This window comes from Colossoma macropomum, unplaced genomic scaffold (assembly GCF_904425465.1).
Source record: "Colossoma macropomum unplaced genomic scaffold, Colossoma_macropomum, whole genome shotgun sequence".
In the NCBI taxonomy this organism is placed as follows: Eukaryota; Metazoa; Chordata; class Actinopteri; order Characiformes; family Serrasalmidae; genus Colossoma; species Colossoma macropomum.
In genome coordinates this window covers 33,305,150-33,329,524 of record NW_023494800.1, presented here as the reverse complement: position 1 = coordinate 33,329,524, position 24,375 = coordinate 33,305,150, and the positions used below count along the sequence as shown (strand labels likewise).

Genomic DNA, 24,375 nt, shown 5'->3' with positions numbered 1-24,375 from the left:
CACACACACACACACACACACCAAGTCACACACTCGTTTATGGAGATAACTGTATGTGTGTGTGGCTACAAGCTCAGGGCATGGCTTCAGGATTGCACAAACACACACGGATGCTACCAATACACACACATACACACACACACATAGACCAGCCCCTTATAAACATCGTCCTCACATTGATCAATAAAAAGCCTTAAGTGCGCCCCTACAGAGTGTGTGTGTGTGTGTGTGAGAGCAGTGTAAGAGTCTCATTGGCTCAGTAAAGCGTGTGAATGTGTAGGATGGCTCACTGATTTGATGAAGAGTGTGTGTGTGTGTGTGTGTGTGCTGCACATGACTGAGATTCAGGGATGGATTATTGATCAGGCCTACTGGGCCACGGCCACTAGGGGGCCTAAATCAGCACAGATTTATTACAGACTGGCTAGTACACATTCTTTTTTCAACACAACTCTGAAGACATAAAGGGGAGGTCCACTGATTTTTGCATAAATATGCATAATTAAAAGGTTAAAATGTGAACAAACTTCACAACTGTTCACAGTGGTGGTGATAGGAACCAGACGTCCACCTCTAAAAGCTCCCTCACAGAAAGTTACTACATGGAAAGGTTACGAATGAGTACTATGAGTTCTATATAGAAACATTTTTTGGCTTACATGGGTCTTTGCATGGTGAAATGGTTCTTCAGATTGATGCAGAATGTGTTGTATATGGTTCTATATAGAACCTTTTTGAAAATGGTTCTATATAGCACAAAAAAGGGTTCTGCTACACTTGCAAGCTTGATATCTTAACAGCGGTAAGAACCCTTGTTGGTGCTATTTCACCATCCAAAGAACAATTTAAACATCCAAATGTTTCTACATAGAACTCATGGTTCTAAATAGAGCCACTGCCTTTAATAAAGAACCCTTAAAGAACCATATTTCTAAGTGTGTTGACATGGCGAGCCCTGGTTCCAATCATCACCACTGTAAAGACATTGTAAGTTTCTCTACACACCAATCACTTCACACCAAACTACTCTGAATGACATTGTTTACATCTCAAAATTTTAAAAACGGGTGGAATTCTCCTTTAGTATAACACAAGCCAGTAAAAATATACCTCCAGAATTGGAAATGGATGTCTGTAGCCAGTCAGGCTGGTGCTGAGGGCTGGCCCTGTGGAGCCTCATGCCCAGGGGGCCGACAATTTATTAACCTATCCCTGCTGAGACTGTGTGCATGGTACTGCGCAAAATTCAGAGACCACCCCTTCATTTATTTCATTTCCAGTCAAAATGGTCATTAAGTATAAGCTACTCATTTTTCAGGAGATAAACAGCACTTAAAGCTTTGAGAGAGGAGAAAATCAAGCTCCACTCCTGCTCCAGATCTGAACACATCCACAGGTGTAACTGGGTTTATGACTGGGTTTAAGACTGAATTTTGGAGGTGTGTCTGCAGATTTCTACGAGAAACTGAAAGCTAGTCCCCTGAAAGGAATGAAAGCTGTAATAAAGGTAAACAATAAATAACTTGTACTTAATTTCTCTTATGGAAGAGAAACAAATGAAGGTGGTCTCTGGATTTTGTGCGGTGTGGTACATGTAGAGACAGTGTGTGTGTGTGTGTGTGTGTGTGTGTGTGTGTATAAGCTCTGAGGCAGTGAGTATAGAACAAACATGTCTCAGCATCGTGTCTAAAGTAACCTGTGTTAACACTACTGGCATAAGGTGTGTGTTTATGTGTGTGTGTGTGTGTTTGTGTGTGTGAGCTGAACCTGTGTGTGCATGTGTGTGTGTGTGTTTCAGCTGTCAGGTGTGAGCTGTGTTTGGATGTCCACTCTGCAGATGGGACACTTTCTGCTGGTGGCCAACCACTGGTCCACACACGCCTGATGGAAGAGGTGCATGCAGGGCAACCGCCTACAGAGAGAGAGAGAGAGAGAGAGAGAGAGAGAGAGAGAGAGAGAGAGAGAGAGAGAGAGAGAGAGAGGAGAGAGAGAGACGAGAGAGAGAGAGAGAGAGAGAGAGAGAGAGAGAGAGAGAGAGAGAGAGAGAGAGAGATTAGAATGCGATTATCAGTGTTTGTTTCTTCTGAAACTAAAGCATTAACAGGATCTCATTAAACTCAATGGGATTTTTGCCAAAGTCCATTCGAATGTAATGGAAATGTATACTAACTCATTTATGGTCCCTATGCACTTGTTTTTGCAGTGTGGACTGTAGTGTTAGCTCTGCTTCCTGTAGTGTGCATGCTCTGTAGTGTGATCTCTGTAGTGTGCACTTTCTAGTGCATTATCTACCTGACGTCTTCGCCATCTTCCAGCATGGAGAGACAGATGGTGCATTTCTCATCAACGTCAGACTCTTCCTCATCTTCACACAGCTTCATCTCCACTGGCTTCCGCTGCACACACACACGCGCACACACACACACACACACACACACACACACACACACACACACACACACAAGAGAACAGTGAGTATGGACTTATGTACATGTTGTCACCGTGCGCTGACTGGTCGGCATTACTGCTACTGAGTGCTGACTGGTTAGCAATACTGATGCTGAGTGCTGATTGGTTGGCATTACTGCTACTGAGTGCTGATTGGTTTCAGTGCATCCCTAATATGTATACAGAAAAGTATCTTCTGTTTACATGCATTTAAGCGTTTGTGTACCTTCTTGTACTTGTGAGGGAAGGTGAATCTCTCAATGGTGGTCTGGATAGCCCCTCGGCTTACACTGCCCAACCGATCCTCCAACTGAAGCAGCTCCTAACAAAGACACACACACAGGCTCAGTGTCAGTGTGTGAAAGATTGATATTAAAGCGATTTGTTACTTGCTGGTTCCATCAGTTCTGGAGTTCCCCAGGGGTCCATTTTAGGGCCTACACTGTTTTCCATATTCACGCTCCCATTGCGATTGTACATCAACATGAGATCTCTTTTCACTGCTACATAAAAAAGGAATCATATTTCCTGTTTCAGTTCTGGATACAATAAAAAGTTTTATTGTATGTTTTTAAAGCCTTGAATGGACTGTCCCTCTTCTTCCATTGCAGATATGTGTATGCCATATAGTGCTCCAAGATCTTTAAGATCCTTCTCTCAGTCACTCTTAACCAAGGTGCGAAGTACAGGGAGTCCTGGGGGGGCTAATTAACCTCTTGGACCCTATAAATGTCTCAAGATCAAATAAAAAATAAACTAATTATGATGTTATGCGGTTTGTTAGTGATGTATAGACGCTCAAATACAAATTCAAGGAAAGGTCATTGTTTAGCTGCTTCACCCACCAAACGGCGAGCTTCTGTCTTTGATATTCTTAACTAACTGTGCAGCACTGATCTGCCTCAGGGTGGTGCTGTTGCAATGCTTTACCAAGGCTTCTTAGCCTAGTTTCTCACGACATTAGTAAAAGAGTGAATTATTACTCCTTTCTCAAACTGAAGACAAAAGAGATGTCTAAGGTCTCAGTGTGGAAGGTTTCCAGCATTAGCAAACTAGAAAAGAACATTTCCAGAAAAAAATAGTTGAACAAAAACATGAAGTGCTACTATGGCGAGTGAGTTAGCAGCCAGCCAACGCTGGAGTAGCCAGACAACATGGTCCCCCAAATACCAGGACACTGCTCCTAACTGTTCCTCAATCTCAGCTGAAGCAAAACGGTTCTTTTGCAAGATTTTGGAACAGTTTACCAGTTGATCCTGGCTCTTGAGAACAGCTGAACACACTGTGTGGGAATTTGGTACATTTGTATACCTGTTAAAGTTTTATCCAAAGAGGTGGACAACTACAGAGCCCTTCTGGTGACATCAGCAATGAATAAAAGTAATACATGGGCACACTGTATTAACATGTGGGAACGAGATCCTAATGCGTGGCCACAACTTAGTAAGGCGTGGGAACCAGATCCTAATGCATGGCCATGACTTAGTAAGGCGTGGGAATGAGATAATTAAGTCATGGCTACGACTTAATAAGGTGTAAGAACAAGATAATTAAGTCATGGCCACAACTCAGTAAGGCGTGGGAAAGATATCCTAATGCGTGGCCACAACTTAGTAAGGCGTGGGAATGAGATAATTAAGTCAAGGCCATGATTTAGTAAGGCATGCGAGTGAGATAATTAAGTCATGGCCATGACTTACTAAGGCGTGGGAACGAGATCCTAATGCGCAGCCATGACTTAGTAAGGTGTAGGAACGAGATCCTAATTCATAGCCATGACTCAGTAAGGTGTGGGAACGAGATCCTAATGTGTGTCCACGACTTAGTTAGGTGTGTGAATGAGATAATTAAGTCATGGCCATGACTTAGTAAGACGTGGGAGCAAGATCATGCCTTATTAAACTGTGGTCAAGGCGTAATTATGTCATTCCCACGCCTTACTAACTCGTGGCCACGCATTATTTTTATTTATACAGGATGTCACCAGCAGGGCTCCGCAGACAGCACCAATGGGTGGGAGAAAAACTGCTGCAGCCCTTTCTACAGCACTGGTAGTTTTTAAATGCTCTAGAACAGCGGTGGTCACCAACCCTGGTCCTGGAGCTGTATCCTCCTGCAGAGTCCAGTTCCGACCACAATCTGCCACACCTGCTCCAGCTCTTCTTCAGAGGTCCCTGACTGGCTGATCAGATGCTTTAGTGTTAGGTATGGGGGGGGGGCAGCATGTTAGATGCAGGCTGGAACTAAACTCTGCAGGAAAGTAGATCTGCAGGAGGAGGGTTGGTGACCACAGCGCTAGATCAATAAAGTGAAAGTAAAAAACAGAGAAAGTGTGTGTGTGTGTGTGTGGCATGTGTGTGTGTGTGTGCGTGTTACCTCGTAGCTCTCTCGTACAGCAGAAGCGTGCCGGGTGGGGCTCAGACTCTGCAGAGCCAGCAGGTGGAGCTGAGGATATGGATAGTTCCTCACTTCATGGACAACCTGCACACACGCAAATTTGATCAGACTCACAAATAACTTTCATCTTCTCTCTCACACACACTCAGCTCTGCACTCACCACTTGTGTGGAGGAGGTGTTCCGGGGGAAGTGATGCATTCTGGGAGAAGCTAAGTAATGCTGGTAGGGCTGAGGGATCTGCTGCAGTTGATACTGATGAGATAAACCAGCGTCGACACTCAGATCCCTGAACAAACACACAAGTGTCAAATTTCACTCACCATGACAATCATTAACACCACTGACGTTTTTGTCCTAGACGAGGCTCACAAAACCACACCTAAGGGTCTGTTTGGTGGTCCAAACTTTCCACTGGTCTAGCAAACCTTAAGTAAATTATTTGATTTGTATGTGTCGCATAACATGCAGACCTCCCACAAACTCAATGTTTTCAGAGTATTAACATGTTGTTAATGCAATTACATGCAATCAGAAAGGCAATCGAATAGCGATGATATTGCAAGCATAACTATTCCTCGTACACATTTTTAAAACTTGCTTATGTTTACAGTCTATGCTGAACAGATCATAGGCCATTCCAGTTTACAACTATAGCAGAACTCTGGACTGTCAGCAATGCTGTGTGGACAGTCAATCCAATCTTCCCATCTAACAGGATAATCTATGCCATGTTAGGCCTGTCACACATCCATTACATTAAAAATAAACTGAGTATGTTAAACACTGATGTCGATTGTGAATGGAACAGATGGGTGGGGCAACAGCCACCTCTCAAATGGTGTGAACAAAATCCATGTCATTCAAAATTTTGACAGCTGACTTTGGCCCAATCCCATTTTTTATTTTAGTGTCTCCTTGCCGCTTGGAACTGAGTTAGATAGGGTAGTGGTTGAAATCTTCCTCTCTGAAATGGGACCCTCAAATAAAAAGAGCATTACTTCATTAACAGCTACTAGTGCTGCTCTGTAGGCGACCCTGCCAGTCTGCAGTGACAGCAGAGGAGGGTAAAGTCTATTCGCTAGTTGCTAGCTTCTTGTTCAAATTTTCCCATTCCACCTTAAATGGATCAGCAGTTACATTCTGGCACTCCAGGCTTCAGAACTGTTGGACTATTTAAGGTGGAAAAGGAAAGTAGCTAGCTAGCCACCAAGACATTGGCATACCATTAGAGATATTTTATTTAATACATTGAAACGACATTAAATTAAGATAATACAATGGTTATCAGAATTTTTACTCACATTTGTGGGTTTCTTTGGTCTCTTATTCAGCCACCTTGCCTGTTTTTATTTTTTTTCTCATAACTCTCTGTTTGGAGTCTCTGAAAAACCTCAGTTTGGAGGGTCATGTAGCCCCAACACTTCGCCCTACCCCTCTATCTCAACAAGAATCGGGACACCCTACCCCTAGACATGAACGCGTAAAACGAAGGGGTAAGGGCTAAGGGCTAAGTGGTAGGGGCGAGAGGTAAAATGGGATTGGGCCTTTATGTGTGGGCCTATTCAGATTTCAGCTACATTATTAAGTAACGCAGTTTATTAATTTTATATACTTTTATAAAAACATCCAAAATCATGACAAACCAGCCCAAAATATGTTCACCCAACAATGCACCCTTTCTCCTACAAATCCAACAAACGTCCCACCCAATTTAGCAGGAAACTGCCCAATCTGGCAACGCTGCATGTAACTCACCAGTCCGTGCCCTCTGCCAGGTATCTGGGCTGCTGTGTGATTGGCTGTGGGACGTGGAGGGGCGGAGAGTAATCGTATCCCTGGCGTAACCGGTGCGTGTTCAGAGGAACGCGTTCTTGTGTGCGTCTAAAAAAACAAAAACATTTTTTTAAAATTAACAGTACTGGGTGTCTGGGATGCAGTAGTGTATGCATACATGAGTGTGTGTCTGTACTGCATTGCAGTAGTGTGTGTGTATGTATATGTTTTGCTATCCTTGTGAGGACTACATGTCCTCACTATGTTAGGACAAGTGAGGACATTTTGCTGGTCCACACTTGAGCATGTGTTGTTTTCACCACAAATTACATTTTTTTGGAATAACTAAAAGAGCATGAAAATTGCCTTTTGGATACTTTAGGTTAAGTTTGGGGTCAGGTTTAAGTGTAGGTGTAGTATTATTTGGCTACAGTAATACAAAAATCAGTAGAAACCTATGGAAGTCCTCACTAGGAACATAAGACTGTGTGTGTATGTGTGTGTGTACCTGCGCTGCAGTAGCTGCTGCTGTATGAGGTATTGCTGCTGTAAGGCCTGAGGTAGGAAAGTGGGCGGAACCTCCTGATACTGGGGCGGAGCTAGTGGAGTGGGCGGGAACTCTGCAGGCAGGGGCGTTGCCGTAGCAGCCAAGTGGAAATGGCGGCAGGAGGTAGCATGGCTATGCTGGTGCCTGCTGAAATGTGCTCCTGCACACAACAACCAATCACAGAGAGTCAGAGCACACTATTTACAGTACTCTCCAGACGTCAGTGACCACCATTCGTTTATTTGATTTCAAAACAGCCCTTAAGTACCAGAACTAAAGTTTTAAAACTGGGGTTAAAAACTGATTAACAGTTACAGAGTAAATGTGACTCCTAACAACCACCTGGAAGACCTGGTAGACAGCAAAACTGCCCCCATCAGATAAACAGCACTTAAAGCTTTCATCTTTGAGAGAGAGGAGAAAATCAAGCTGCTTCAGATCTGAAAACATCCACAGGTGTTTCTGTTCATCCTTCCACTGTGAGAAGACGACTCAGCGCTATGGGTCTGAAAGGACGTGTAGCTGTTCAAGAAGAACCTCACTGAGAAAAGGAGACGGACACATCAAACAAAGAAGCTGAACAATGGACTGACCACCCCAGAGTCCAGACCTCAACACCACTGAATGTGTTTGATTACTTCAGAAAATAATCAACCAGCTTCTAAGACTGAACAATATTATATTTAGTTAATGTGTCATTTTTGTTAAGTATGTTTTCTGATGTTTTTCTGACACTGAAAAATGAATAGTTTGTACTTAATGGCTGTTTTGACTGGAAAAATAAACAAATAAATGATTTCTGACTTTTGCTCAGTATAGTATGAAGATCAATTACTTATTATTTATTAATTTAATTCAAGACTAGACTTTTAATTATTCTTTTATTTTATCTCATGCATGGCATTGGATTAGCAAGCGTTTAATGCAATTCTGCCCAAAAACATTCCTTCTTTTTTTTATTTTTAAACCCGCTGTGTAATTATATACATATTTCAAAATAAAAGCACTAGCAGCTAATAGAAATAACATGGCATGTGAGTGACTAGGTCCAGTATCCATACACTGTGTGCTTCTACATTGAGGGGGATATGTGGATGATTCTGCTGAAGTGGTTCAAAGTCAGAGCTGAAACACATTTGGGACTTTTAACTGATCTTGGACTGAAATTCTTCTGCTTTGAGTGACCCTGTACCTTCATTATGTTTACTTTATTAAAACAAATGATTAAAAATTCCATTTTTTCCCTACCACAACAGTCATAACACCACTCAAACTTTCCCAATTGTTTCAGTAGTGACTGTTTCAGTGGTGTCAATTTTAGCTAATTTTGAGCAGAACTAAAAAACGTAGCCAGTACACAACCAGCAAACACAGCTCTGAACAGCTATAAACACATAAAATCATCATATTTTTCATTAAAACACAAAAAAGTTAATTAATTGCAGAAAATCTGCGTTTCAGTACTGATGATTCTTAATGTTCCACACTGATTTTCAGACTTTGGGACACTTTAACTTCAAAACAATGGGGTCTAACTGCTCACCATGTGGCCATAAGGGAGAGGGACCCAGTCTCACTTCCTACTCTAAAATGCAGGGGCGTGGCTAAAATAACGCCTACAGACTAAAACACTGTGTTTTGGTAGGTATGACATCGTGGGACAGCATTTTTTGAATAAAGTTTTTTGTTTAAAAATTAAACTCAAGATGAATCTAAATCTTTCAACTTCACTTAAAAAATCAAAAACCTTTTAAAACACAAAAATATGTATTATTTTCACAAGTGTAAGTGTAGGGGTTAGGGTTTGGAACAGATGATAACCTGCAGTATGAACTAATTCAGTAGAAGAGTCCATGTAATCTCTGAGAATAAATGCATATGGACTTACCACTGGTCAAGATCAGCATATACTGGCATTGAGTACCTTTCGTAACCACAAATAGCCCAACATGGTTAAGGTTTTACAAAGTCAGAATAATAGTGAATAATTCATGGATCGGATCCTTCAGAGTGAAGGAAAAAGCTGTGTCCCCTTTCACAGCAAATATATTGGACCTAAAAGCTCCATCCAATACTAGAATAAAAGTGTAAGGTGACAGTCCTAAGGTGCATTCCCCATAAGGGAAAATGTATTGGACCTAAATGTTCTTTTTAAAATCGGAATAAAAGTGTAAGGGGAGAAAGCTCAGTTGTGTTCCCTTTAAGGGAAATTGTATTGGACCTAAATGCTCTGTCAGAAACTAGAACAATCCTAAACTGCATTCTCCATAAGAGAAAATATATTGGACCTAATCCTGTCCAAAGCCAGAATAAAGTGTAAGGTGATAACGCTAAGCTGTGTTCTCTATAAGGGAAAATGTATTGGACCTAAATGCTCTGTCAAAAACCAGAACAAAAGTGTTAGGTGACAATGCTCAGCTGCATTCTTTTTAGGGAAAAATGTATTGGACCTAAATACTCTGTCTTAAGCCCAAAAATAAAGAGATTATGTTCAGATAAATTCCCCTTAAGGGCAAATATATTGGACCTAAACGCTCTGTTGAAAAACAGGAATTAAAAAAAGTTTAAGGAGATGATGCTTGGCTTTTCCCTCAAAAGGCATATTGGACCTAAATGCTCTGTCCGAACCCAGAAGTGTAAAGAGTTAATGCTCAGTTGTGTTCCCTTATAAGTGCAAATGTGTTGGACCTAAATCATCAACTTACTGGAACTGTATTGGACCTATGTGACTACCATCTGTGTGATGGTGAATGTGTTGGACCTAACAGTAGGGCTCTATTAGTGTGAATGAGATTAGCCAGAGTGCTGATTCAACTGGAGTGTCACACAGAGGATCCACGGCAGGACACAACCCAAACAGATGGTGGGACGAGGTGAGGGTGGGGGGTGGTCAGGCAGACGGAGCGAAAGAGGGGGTTGTCGAAAGAGAGACGGGGGGATGCAGCAGGTGACAGAGAGAAGAAGACAGACAGAGGGAGGAGGGGTCAGCTGTTCCTTCTGTATCGAAACTTCAGCTGTTCAGTTCCTTAAAGTGCTGCATTATAACTTTTAGTCAGCTTTTAGTCTCTACAGTAACTAAGTCGGGGATCATCTACCTGATAAATACCGGATACTGTCTATACTTCTATTACTTTCAGAAATAATCACAGCTAATTTACTAGATTTAAACAGAATCACTGCCCTCCCATTTCAGTCAACTACGTCTTTTATTACATTTTTGTCTTTGGTGTGTATTTTCTGTTTTTATATTTTGTGTGGTTTAAAGCACTTTAAAATTATTTATTTATTTACTTACTTACATACACACAGTCCAGCTGTTGAGAAATGGTCCAAAACTTTACATCTATACATCGAACATTCTGCATGTGGCTGTATATCTAAATACATTTTATTTTTATGCAATGTCATATTTACGCAAATAAACAAAAATAGCAGAAATAACTAAAATATGGTGAGAGTGCACTGGAAAACACACACACACACACACACACACACACACACACACACACACACACATATATATACATATATATATATCGCTGTTGTCAGAAGAAAACCTTGTATCTCCATTTTTGTCGTTTTTCAGTAATTTGAAATACCTGTCGTCTTTGTGTAATTTCATGATGAATGGACCAAAAGTAACGTCCCAAAATGACTTGGAAAAAAGTCTGGTTCCATTGACTTACATTAAAAGTAAAGTATGTTTTTTCCTTCTCCTGTAAAGTTCACTTATTGTAGATACTGAAGAATTCATAGTAGTTAATGGTGAGTTATAATGCATAAGCTTTGTGCGTCATGTTGGATTGTTCTGACTGTTGTGGCTGTAGAGTTCAGGCTGAAATCTATCCGCACGTTTAGCTTTGTTCTGGTTTGTGTACTTTAACTTATTTGCCTTGTAAAAGTGAAGATAAGTGACCTTAAAGCTTCATGCAGACAGACATTCACAGATCTGCTCAGTATAAACCTCAATGCCTCCTTTAGGTCAAAGCAGCAGTCACACCTGACCAGGACTGCTCTACACAAACAACAGTTTACCACAAACTGCTCTAGGTGGTCCACAAGTAGTGCTATAAACACCATTAACGCAGAACGTCAGCTCAGGATCTTCAGTACACATTAGTTTAACCATTACAGCTCTAGGCCTAATACTCAGTTTCTAATCTAAAGGCTTAATATTCAGTAACTACTATGAGTTATTCAGTAAATACTATGAGTTATTCAGTAACTACTATGAGTTATTCAGTAACTACTATGAGTTATTCAGTAAATACTATGAGTTATTCAGTAACTACTATGAATTATTCAGAAAATACTATTAATTATTTACAAAATGCTATGAATTATTCAGTAACTACTATGAATTATTCAGTAACTACTATAGTTTATTCAGAAAATACTATGAAATACTGATTAACTACTATAAGTTATTCAGTAAATACTATGAATTATTCAGAAACTACTATAAATTATTCAGAAAATACTATGAATTATTCAGTAACTACCATAAGTTATTAAGTAACTACTATGAATTGTTCAGTATCTACTATAAATTATTCAGTATCTACTCTAAATTATTCAGTATGTCCTATACATTATTTAGTATGTTCTATAACGTATTTAGTATGTGCTACAAATTATTTAGTATGTTCTATAAATTACTCAGTATGTACTATACATTATTTAGTATGTACTATATATTATTCAGTATGTAGTATAAATTATTTAGTATCTACTATAAATGATTTAGTGTGTACTACAAATGATTTAGTATCCACTACATATTATTCAGTATCTACTATAAATTATTGAGTATGTACTATAAATTATTCAGTAACTACTACAAATTATTCAGTAGCTGCTGTAAGCCATACAGTACTATGCTTTAGGAAGCTAACGCTGTACAGTTATGAGGAAGCGTGGACTCTCTATACTGACCCTCAGAGCTAAATCCACAGACTGAATCAGGTGAAGCGTCTGATTTGAACAGATTTGGCCTGAGACTCTTTCACTGCTCCACATTTGCTTGAACGCTGTGATGTTTATCTGTATGTCATCACTTCCCACTTTCCTTCGTTCCTTCCTCTCAGGTGGAGGAACACTGAGAACTGAAGCTCATTTGGTTAGTAAACTATTTTTAAGCTAAAAGGTAAAATGATTTTGTGCTAAACAAAAAAAAGGTGAGTAAAATAAAGTAACACATGCTCCTTCTGTACAGTGACGTATCTGAGAGTGAAACACGGTTTAGGGAGGGTCTCTGACCTAGCTGAGTGTGACAGGTGTTGGGTGGGGGGTCTTGGTGGGGGGGGTAAACATGGTTAACCATATTGGTTAATTTCATTGGTTGATATCATTATCCCCCACCCACTGGTGCATGCTGCCACCAACACATTTACATAGAAAAGTATGAACTGCTTTTAAATTACATGAAATGAAATAGTGCTTGATATGACCAGGAATATGGACTAACAAGGTAAAACAGGCCATAAGCATTTTCAGAAAAATACTAACCACATTTAAAAAGGGCTGGGTGACAAATTAAAACACAAATATTAAAAATAGCACAGTATATCACAATAACTTTCTCTTCATATTAACAATAACAACATTGTTTCTTCATCCTAGGACTTGGATGACGTTTGCAAAAAAACTGATGGTGCTTATTTTAAAATGAAAGATTTGTTTCAAATATTTTACAACAAACAATGAAAGTTAAAATTTGATTCTCTTAAATTTCACAGACCATGCAGAGCTACTGCTTACCCTGCCTGATATATTCAAAGTTCTTGAATGTATGAATTAGATGTCAGAGTAATGGAATGTGGGTTATATACTGCGCTGCTCTATTTTAATCTGCGTGTAACACCTGCCTCCACCCAACTGATACCGTATCAGGCTCGTCAAAGACATTCTACCCTGCTGAGAAGGCCAGAGATATCCCCCACTACCCCGTCTCTTCCGGTGGGGGAGATTCCCCAGAGGTTTGTCTGCCCAGGCACTAAAACACTTACTTCAGCACTATTACAGGAACCAGGACAGAGTACACTCTGAATGCTAATGCTAATGGCTACTGTCTTACTATAGGCCTACATATGCATTCTTGACAGCACATATACTTGCTAAAGGCATTCCCAGAAAGCAAGGTTTGTCTGTGCTACTTGTGGGCCACATCCTTGGGTCTCTTCTGGCCCAGTATACGGCTGGGTCCTTGGCCCAGATCTGGCCCAACTACAGATTCACACCAGAATTTGCTAACAAATATATACACAAAGCAAAGCTGTTCGCAGCTGTACAGCTATTCTGGCCTGCTTGGCCCAGATCTGGCCCAACTACATTGTTGGTCACAAGATTCACGCCAAAATTTGTCCACCAATACAGATACGAGGCAAAACTGTACGCAGATGTAAGGCCATTCTGGCCCGTATGTCTAACACCTGCCATGTATAATTGCGTAAAAAAGTCAGAATCGGCCCAGAAATGTCTGGGTTTTAGTTTTCCTCCATCTCTTTGGATGTATGTCTTTAGATAAATGTATTTAGCTCTGAATGCTAATGCTAATGCCAACTGTAGCCCTATATGTGCGTTCTTGACAGCATTAAGTAATGAGCATATTCAGTTTTCCACATTACCTGTTTGGATTTATGTATTTAGCTTTGAATGCTAATGCTAATAACCAATGCCCAACTGTAGTTTCATAGCTAATTGCATAGCTTTAACCTTATATGCACATTCCTGACAGCTAGGGGTGAGCGATATGGTAAAAATACAACATCACGATACTTGAAAATGTTTTCACGATGGCCAACATATATCACGATATTGGATTTTTGATAAGTGGATAAGTTTGATAAAATAGAACAGCTACAAAAAGCCCCAGCAGTGACACGAAAGTCAAAAAGTATGAATATAATGCGTATACAAACACTTTTATTCAACGTTTTACATACTACACTGCACCAAATCCAGTTAAACAGGATTAATAATTTATTTGTAATGACATATGCAGGTGTCCCGTGTTCTTCACGTACTGTTGATATCCACAATATGCTCAGAAACGCAGACTGTGACATCATTTATCATGGTAACAATAAAATATTATCATATCGTCCACGCTTACTAACAGCAGGTATACAGGTTAATTAGCTATTTAGTTTTCCTCCTTACCTGTTTGGGTTTCTGCTCTGAATGCTAGTGCTAACACTTCTCTGTTCTAGGCCTATGTGTGTATTCCTGACAGCGTGTGTACATGCTAAAATCAAGCTAGTTTTCCACATTAGCTGTTTGGATTTATGTATTTAGCTTTGAATGCTAATGCTAATAACCAGTGCCCAACTGTAGCCTTATATATGCATTCTTGAGAGCAATAAGTAGCCTAATTAGCATATTAGCTCTCCACCTTACCCGTTTGGGTTTTACGTATTTAGATTTGCTATTGAAAACAGATCAGCGGCTGAAATATATTTGCCCTATAAGAATGTGGAGCACGTCTGAATCGATAAACAGCTGGTTTGCCTTTTAAAGGGGGGTTGGCTCGAGCAGATATGCTGCCACTGCTAATAATAAATGAAAGCTAGCAGGTTTCTATTTATCATTGTGCAAAACGGGATAGCTAAGAACAGCTAGCCTTCCTTTACCCTTAGCCTCTTTAGCAGTTTAGTTATTATCTGAGCACCAATGAATAGAGGAAGGTTTATCATGAAATGTACAAGGTTAAACTCCACTCCTGGTGGGCTTGGTGGGCGGCAGCTCTGAAGAAATGAGCGTTTTCTCCCTTCTGATACTCCGTATTCATCTCATGAAGGCCGTGCTAATCAGCTGAAGCCTTGGATCAGGAGAATGGAGCGCTAAACTCTCCAGGAAAAGGAAGGAAAATACTTGAATAACTGCGCTTTGTGTTACACCTAAGTATTATTTTGAAACAAGTATTATTGGAATTGGATGATGTCAATGATATTTTGAGGAGAAAAACATACTTTTCACATCTTTTGTTTTCATTTAGACCTTCAAAGTTCGCACTGAAAATCTCACCAGATTTTTTTTCTCTTTTTCTGCCAATCTGAGTCATGATGTGTTTGAATGTAATTTGAATTTGTATTACAGCTCAGATCACTGTACAATGAAACTGCCCACAGCTATGTTCATTTATATTTGTGTAATGCTAATTAGTCACCACATTCAACACCAGCCAATAAATAAAACTTTTGACTTATTTATTAAAACAATCACTTTTTTAGCTTTACATACTTCAGTCTATCACTAAATGTAGTCTTTCACTTTTAACTGAGTAATAGTTTCACTTAGGGACAGTTTCTCTACACTTGCTTGTACTAACTGGTGCTCTACATGCAGCACAGTAGGCTAATAAACTGAGAATCTTTGCCATAAACATTTTGGCCCCCCTAAGTGAATACAAGGTGCATAAATCTCCAACAGGGTTAACAGTTTACTCAGATATTTTATTCCTAACTGGAGCTAACTATCACCCTTTATGCAGCTGTTCAATATGCTTGTTTAAGCTACATATTATGGACAAAATGGTTCAACTGCCACATCTTATAGTTGCTATACAGCTTATATATTGAAATCTCATTTCTAAACCCTTGTGTGTGGGTTTGTATGTGACATGCTTAAAGTCTTGTAGTGTAAAATACCTAAAATGCTCATGTTATGTACTTTATTGACCCTGCAAGCTTGCTATGTTAGCTTTGGCTCACCAAGTTTCTCAGAGAAGAGAGAGAGACTGAGGGACAGCACCCTTTGGTGCGTAAAGGTAAAGCTTACGTAAGCTTAGCCCAGAATTAGGAACACCCAATTTACACCTAAAGGGGAGAAATTCTCTTGACATTTATTGGTCATTGGTCATTTCGAGCAAGATTGACGCAATTAAACGAAATCACGGATTTAGTTCCCTGGGCCTTTAGGAGTTGGCCTGCATTGTTTTTGACCAAAAGTATTTATGCTTAGACCACATCAATGCCTTGATTCATCCAGACAACATGTGATTGGTCAGGATGTCCACAGCACACAATAAAATATTTAGTGATTGATTAAAGGCTCATTTGCATATGGCATGCTTATGCGATATTGGTGTTGCGAAGGTCGATGCTGTGATAATGATTAACGGACTAATTCTCCAATGTAAGTAAGTTATTATAAGCTGGTCTGCCTTTTCTACAGTGGTGTGAAAATCTTAAGCTGGTAGATCTAAACAAAATCTAACTATGGCTGAACAAGCTATCATAAGTATACCTAAGAAAACCCTCAGTGTATGACTGCACTCAAATCTTCATACTATTACTACACATACTATAGTAATGAAAGCACTTCTATAGCTGCGTTTACATGTTGGCGCTGTCCTCGCCTCACAGTGGTACAAGACTGACGGCGGCATGAAGTCACAAACGTTGGCTGGGTGACAGTGGCTATGTTTACATGCAAAGATTTTTGCCAATCCGATTGAATGCAATCCGATTACAGATTTAGACTGAGGTGTTTATATGCACTCTATTCAACAATCTGATGGAAAATCTTCGTTTACATGCTCACTACAAGTAATCCGATGCAAAATGACGCGCATGCGTGGAGTAGCGCTTAGAGTAAACGTTACCATGACAGCGAACATCACGTGAAGTCCAGACCAGTTTCTGCTCCGCCATGTTGAGCGGTGTAAACTTTCGCCGTGACGCGACGTACATGCGCAGAACATACTTACACGTTCCGATTGGAATGTAATCGGATTCAGGCGTTTACATGGCTATTATTCTTCTATTTAACGGATTATTTAGAAGTTTACCCACCTCGTTTAATCGGATAGAAATTGTATTCCGAATGGCCTCAATCGGATTAGACTATTCCGATTGAGGTGTTTACATGGACGTATTCTATTCTGATTGAGCTATTAGTCGGATTATTAACGGATTATCAGGCTGCATGTAAACGTGGCTAGTGTTGGGGCGAAAATGGATGATTATCAAAGGAAAGTGTAATAAATATATTGTTCATTTAAGCGGAAAAAGGAAGGAACTTGCTCTGTATGCTTGTATTTTTTGTTGTATAATAGCAGGTACATCTGGACTTATCTGGAACAGTGGAGCATTTGGCATTCATGGGTCCCAAAAAAACAACATCCGGTTTATTCCTCTGCTGCGGACGATACTATTGTCACTGGCAGAATTGTCCATCGTGGTTTAATTTCTGTCAACTGCATACTGCTAACACGTAAGGTTTTGTACTATTTTTGTCACATTATTTCAGGGGTCAGCAACCCTGATGTTAAGAAGAGCCATTGTGTCCTTTCAACAAAAATCAAACTACATTGGAGCCACAACATTTTATGTCCACTTATCTTGGCTGTAAATATGTCTCAGTATGTGCTGATGTACTAGTATAGACTAAAACTATAATATAAATGAAAACACAGACTTACTTTGCTCTGCTTTAAGCTTTAGCTCAGCTATAGCTGCTTTTCTCCCATCTCCAGCAGGAAACTTTTCCGCAAAAGTAGAACAGTTTCTTGTTAAATGTCTCTGAATGTTCGACTTTCAACGAGGCTGAAGTCGCTTCTCATTCGCCAGCTTCTTGTTTGAATTTCTCCGTTCCACCTTAAATGGTGCCTGAGGCGCCGGAATACAACTGCTGCACCTTTTAAGGTGGAACGGAAAAAATTTAACGAGAAGCTGGCGAATGAGAAACTGACTTCAGCTTCACGACTTTTTAGTGTTTGACAGTTTCTTGTTGCAGATTAAACGTATCAGGATGAATTATAAACACAAATAAGTCCATTCGTCTCCAAATTATCGATGTTCGTCTTAAATCATCCTCTTTGCCTTTTCGTTAGCTACTAGCTAGGTGAGACTGTTGTCTGTGTTGCTATGGTGACCAGCAGTCTGCGCTGATCATCAGGGTTAAAGGGTGAATTAGCAGTTCTACATTAACTCCAGAGTTTAAGACCATTTATTGTTAAACTGTGTTGAACGATCAGCAGAGCTTTATTTTACTGTAAAGGAGGATTATTTTATTTTTACCTACAAATCTGATTCTGCTGTGAAGCAGAATTACAGGGCAGTAGAAGAGCCGCATGCTGCCGACCCCTGCACTATTTAGTACGGTAGCATGGTAGTTAACGACGTGGGCAAATCACAGTTTCAGAACAAACAACTCAGTTCTTTTTATCAGTTTTGCTTTAAAACCTCATTTTTGTTTAAAATATATTGCCACCATTAATCTAAACACTTCTTGTTTAGTAGAGGCTCGTGATGAATCTGAATGATTAGATCATTGAAATTACAAACATACACATCACCTAAAATTCACTGCTAATATCGCTACATTCAGAAAGCCACGTTTTGTGATTTCTCGCCTGTGGCTTTTAAGTTTTCCAGATGTGTTATTTCTGGTTGGCATTATAGTTAACGATGATGCAAATTAGGGTAAAAAAGGAGCAGGAAAGAAGTGCCCAGTCTGTATTATAAAGCAACGAGTATGGCATGTTTATTGACACAAATGCATTGTAAATGTTTTAGCCTGTAATCTAAACCAATGAGTTTTCGTAGCACTGCAGCGTTTAACGTTTCCTTGCTTTACTATGGCTGATTTAACTCATCAGATCAGCAAGGCCTTCATTACGTCATTATGTCAGATGTGGTAGAGCAGGAAGAACACTGATGCAGTGTCACGGCCCTCGAGCGCAGCTGTTTTTCACACCTGTTAGAAGGCTTGGGGAAGTTGTTTGTTACCACCTGAGCACACCAGGCCATGTCCAGACTTCACAACGTGCAGCATTCAGGCACAGATACAGTCTGTAGCAGAGACTGAAACCTCTGTCCGAACCTGACGGGACTTCGCTGCTCACATCGGCCATCATTTTCCAAATAATCTGGGTCCATCTCCCACTTCCATTTCTCCCAGTTTAGTTTTTCTCCTTAGTTTATTCTTCTTCTTTATTTTAACTACCATAAATAAATTTTTAATCTGGTGTGCTGGAGTCACCCACATGAGTGCTTTACAAAGAAAATGGACGTGCGGGAAATAAACAGCAAAAGCATTCAGAAAAGGACTGATCAGTGCAGCCAAATGGACGTTTAATTTGTCTGGACAAGAGTATTTTTTAAAAAATTAGGTTTAAAAGATTTAGGTGATGCTAACGTCCTGCTGTATCAGCACCGCACAGCATGAGAACAGCGCAGAATGGAGTGTTTATCTACACTCTAAAAAAAGATGGTTCTTCGAGGGTTCCTTACTGAAGACCATGGTTCTTCATAGAACCATGAACACTCAAAGAATCACCTGCATGGTTAAGCTGTTCTTTGCATGGTGAAAAGGTTCTTCAGATTGATGGACAATGTATGTACATAGCACCAAAAAGGGGTCTGCTATTGTTGTGAAGTCAAGCTCTTTTGGTGCTATATAGTATCCTTTTCAAAAAGTTCTCTACAGAACCATATACAGCACATTCACCATCAATCTGGAGAACCATTTCACCATGCAAACGGTTCTGAGTGTTCACGGTTCTATACAGAACCACTGTCTTTCTTGAAGAACCCCTAAAGAACCATCTGTAGCCAGAGGGTAGACTAAAGACAGTACTTAAACTGCTGTTTTATTATAGTGTATTATTTAAAAAAATTATTTTTATCTGTGATCTAGTTGCTAATATTGTCACTACATGGTAACCAGTGCTGTCCAGCCAGATTTTATTCTGCATTTTGGGCGATGATGGACAGATTTGGATCAGTTTTGGACTCAAAACTTGATGTGGTTCAGGTAGGGTCAGCTTCTGACAGGATCGACTCAAAATGTGATGCGTTTAGACCAATTTTGGGTTGCGTTTTGGGCCGGGTTGGCCTCGGACATAAAATTCTTGGGCTGTGTTCAGGACTGGGCCCACTTAAAGCTCTGCTCTAGGGCCTGTTCTGTCAGTGGTATATGTTTATGTGCAGTGTTTTCCTTCTGAACATGGCCAGGTGAACATTTTCTTACTTAACAATGAGAACAAATATTTAGATCGGATCCCACACCACACCTGACCCTACGGTGAACATCATCCCAAAGCTGTAAATACAGCATCCGCCAGGTTTAAGCTTTGGGTCCGTTTAAGAAAACGAAGAATCATGTGCTTGTAGATAGAGGAAGAAAGGAAGGAAAGGGAGAAAGAAAGAAAGGAAAGAGAGAACGAGACAGGTGCAGATGGAGATGTGCTTGGACTGAGCGAAAGTGACAGCTCGCCTCTGCGTTCTAGCGGCTATGTTTCCCAGAGGCACGAGGGTGAAAGTTCCCATGATTCAGCTTGGCAAGTGGGAGGAGCTGAGAAATGAGCCTGAGGGGAGGGGCCAAAGAGGCCAAACAGTGGAAAGGGGTGGGGCTTGAAGGGAGGACACATGGAAATCAGCAGAGAACACACTGAAGGTTAAGGGAAAAACTACAGTCTTTATTGGAAAATATTAGTATGAGTGGAACTGTGTGATAATAATAATAATAATAATAATAATAATAATACCATGCAAATAAAGAGCAGAGGCAAGGCCTGACCATGCTCTGTAAGGTTAACACAACAGAAGCAGCATCCAATGGGTAGATGTGTATGCTACAGCACGTGTAAGTACAGCAGGACATCTCTACACAAAGATACATTGGAGTTTGCTGTCCAAATGTCAAAAACACAAAGGATTAAGAAAATAAATCAACAAATCAACAAACATGGTCATGCATTAGAGAGCCTAATACAAGAACAGAAGGCAAAGAACCACAACCAAAGAAATAAAGACATTTTGAAATACTAGCAGGAATTTCTACAGCAGTGCAGTTCTAGTGATTCCTGTGACGTGGATGCCGTTCGCGCCCGCAGAGCGCAAGGTGCTAGGAACGCTAGCGCTGGGCTCACGCTCAGCAATCGTCGTGAGTGAAAAGCGGAATGAATGGGAGTCGGCGTGACCGGGTACACTGTGCCACTGTGTGTTTACTCCAACTCTAAAGACAATAAAGAGGGAATCCTCCAATCCAATCCAATCCAATTCGTTATTTTTTCACATTTTTTCCGCTGTCACTTATAACATGGGGCTATGTGCGGTTTTAAGTCCAAAAAAATTTCTTTATGTCCCAAAAAAATATTTTTTCCATTACTTCGTTATTGAATTAAACAGTTTTTTTTGTTGTTGTTGACTCATAAATGAGCTCGTTTCTGATTGGCTGCCCTGTATTGAGCAGTCATTCAAAAAGCAGCTTGAAACACTGCTTATAACTTCAGTGTGAGTGGGCGGAGTCAAACTGTGGTAGATATATATATAAATGTGTTGGTTTTTTGTGACATCACAATTCAAAATGGGCTGTTTTTGCAGCTAGGTTTCCATATCGCTGCTGTCGGAAACAAAACCTTCTACCTCCAAAATGGTGACTTTACAGGAGAAGGAAAAAACATACTTTACTTTTAATGTAAGTCAATGGAACCAGACATTTTTCCAAGTCATTTTGGGTCGTTTCTTTTGGTTCATTCATCATGAAATTTACACACAATGTAAAGGACAACAGGCATTTTCAAACTATGTCAAAACTGAAAAATGAGGTTTTGTTCCAACAGCAGCGATATACTGACAGAGGAGTAAAGGCTACTGTTTGAAATGTTAACACTGTTTACATACTATGTTAATCTCAAAACAGTGGGGAAAATTAATTATTTCATAATATGGGCTTTTAATATCAACTCTGATCAACAAAGATAATCATATAGAAGGCTAAAGTTAATCTGAAATACGCTGAATCACCAAAACTTTGCATATAAACAAACTACGGTATAAAAACTGTAGAAAGCAGTACAAGAATACGGAACCTTTGTTCAGCTCAGAAATGAAGAATACTAGTAGATCCTTTGGATGAGCTGAACCATACACATATAAAAGGATCTGTTTGGGATTTTCAAGGCGCTATTCCACCTGGATCCATGTTCCACGAGGTTCTGCTATCGTTAGATCTGGCTCCATCTATGTTATGACTTCATTTACCAAGACAAGACAGGAAAGAGTCAACTTCTTTCCATAATAATAATAATAATAATAATAATAATAGTAAAGCTGGTCTACACAGGCACAATGCACCCGACACAGGAGGCATACAGCGCTCAGGCTTCGATCAAGCCCGGCTGTGATCGAGCCAGGAGGCGAACGCATCCACTTCACAGAAATTTACAGCCAAAAAAGATGTCAGTCTAATCACACTGAGGAAAAAAAAACAAAACAAAACAAAAGAAATGGGACAATCACAATGACATCTGTAATAGCTAAACGCTACAATGGGTCGGCTGTTAAAAAAGACCACCGATGACAGTTTTAAAAACAGAGACAGAGGCTTCTTCGACAAAAAGAAGAGGAAATAAAGAAGATGTGTTATTCTGCAGCCTCACACAGAAGGATACTGGATGAGTGGGAACGTTATTCTGAGAGGGGGGTTTTTGTTTGTTTGTTTTTTTTTTAATGCCAATGTCGTCTTCGGATGGAAAGAGGGGATGAGGTAGAGGGACAGGCAGAGAGGCTTTAGCACAATGGAAGGGGGGAGAGAGGTCTGAGAAATGCGGGATGTAGAGGCAGCCTCCAGACTATGGAACAAGGAGAAAAAACAGAAGAAAAACAGAAAGACAAGCACAATGAAATCAACCGGCTACGGCATGACCTTAACAAAAAATACTGATCTTATATATGTAATATATATATAATACGTCATTATTATCACATAATCAGCACAGATCCTGCATAAGGATGGATTTTATTTATCTCTTTATATTATTTATTTCTCGCATGGGCCTCATTTTCTTTCAATCACTATGAGGATTCTGCTAATGAATGAAGTTCAAGAGCATTTTAAAGCGAGTTCATCTGAGGATATTTATCGCAGGTCTGCCAGCATCCACTACTAGCTACCCACCTAGCGAGGCTCAAAATGGTCAATTATTCATTAATATCAGCGCTCAGAGAGGCGTGAGGGAATTTAACAGCTTATTGAAACCGTATTAACGAACGACTAACACGCCAAATAAGGAGGGCAGTGAAAATATCGAGCGAAATAAGAGAGAATTAATCCGCAGACTGCGGTTAGGACACAAAGGATGTGAATCAAAGACGAATACTGGTGTTTTCCCCCTCCTGTTCGCCAGCTGCTTGTTCGAATTCCACCGTTCCACCTTAAATGGTGCAGCAGTTACATTCTGGCACCTCAGGCGCCAGAATGTAAATGCTGCACCATTTAAGGTGGAACGGGAAAATTCGAAAAAGAAGCTGGCGTCAATTCTGGCCGAATTTGGACTGTGATATGATTCGTACTGACGTCTTTACATACATACACCAGTATATCTATATTTTCTATCTGCCGGTATTTATTTTATACATCATATCTTACGAAAACAAAACGACCGTTACTAACGTTAAGAAGGAGCGTTAGCCGCCGTGCTAGCAGCGTCGTCGTCTTTCCAGCAAGAGCGGCAGCACTGCCGTCCGTGTTAGTGGTGTTAGTGAGAGGAATAAATGAAGGATAACTACGATACCTCTGCTTCTTACTGAACCGAACACGGGGAGAACCAGATATCCGACATGAACTAACACCATCCTGGCTCCTTTGTCGGCGGTACTGCCCATGGACGCGTCGCCTCCGCGGAACCGTTAGGTTAACCTACAGCGCTGCGACCGAGACGCCGCTGCCTCGCACACAAAGAGAGAGCCGGCCAATCAGACGGGCGCAGGCAGGCGGCGAGCCAATCGGCAGCGCGGACCGCCCTCGCCGCAGCGGCGGCGTCAGCCAATCGCGGCGCGCCGGAGTCTTTTGTGAATTAGCAAGTGGGAGGTTTGTTGTCAGAGCGACCGGACGTGTACGCATGCGCAGAGGCGAAATAAATAAATAAATAGCGTGGATTTGTGAGAATGAACTCGGCAATATGAAACACCAAATAATATTATAGTATTATTTGACAAGAATTAGCGATCTATTTTAAAGACGTATTTACGTAAATTTACATTATTTACATGTACACGTCACGAAGGCGTCAGCGACACAATGCGAACATATATGCATATGTGTGAGTGTATGTATATATATATATACACACACACACTATATATATATATATATATATATATATATATATATATATATATATATATATATATATACATACATATATCTGTGTGTGTGTGTGTGTACAAAACACTTGTGGATATTATGCTTTGACCACTA

General features: G+C 40.3%; 1 protein-coding gene across 4 annotated transcripts; it reads right to left on the bottom strand.

Annotated features, from left to right (window-relative positions):
• Positions 1 to 1,786: 1,786 nt before the first annotated feature.
• Positions 1,787 to 23,830, bottom strand: rnf165a (ring finger protein 165a). 4 transcript variants are annotated; one of them, XM_036588423.1, is made up of 8 exons: positions 23,690 to 23,830; positions 7,099 to 7,327; positions 6,603 to 6,728; positions 5,007 to 5,133; positions 4,825 to 4,929; positions 2,675 to 2,770; positions 2,293 to 2,396; positions 1,787 to 1,912 (listed from the first exon to the last, which is right to left on the bottom strand). In XM_036588423.1, exons 1-8 carry the CDS (start codon positions 23,778 to 23,780, stop codon positions 1,795 to 1,797), a joined length of 996 nt encoding a protein of 331 aa, XP_036444316.1. In that variant the 5' UTR covers positions 23,781 to 23,830; the 3' UTR covers positions 1,787 to 1,794. The 4 variants fall into 4 exon arrangements, 3 of the variants coding, with proteins under 3 accessions (XP_036444316.1, XP_036444315.1, XP_036444314.1); XM_036588422.1 differs by having other exon boundaries at positions 6,603 to 6,773; positions 7,129 to 7,327; XM_036588421.1 differs by having other exon boundaries at positions 7,129 to 7,327.
• Positions 23,831 to 24,375: the final 545 nt, after the last annotated feature.

Coding starts and splice junctions, on each gene's coding strand:
- rnf165a (XM_036588422.1), bottom strand. CDS start 23,780: ATGGGCAGTACCGCCGACAAAGGAGCCAGGATGGTGTTAGTTCATGTC. Junction 5,134..6,602: donor CTGGCAGAGGGCACGGACTG/GTGAGTTACATG, acceptor GTGTTTGTTCAG/GGATCTGAGTGTCGACGCTG. Junction 2,397..2,674: donor TCCCTCACAAGTACAAGAAG/GTACACAAACGC, acceptor GTGTGTGTGCAG/CGGAAGCCAGTGGAGATGAA.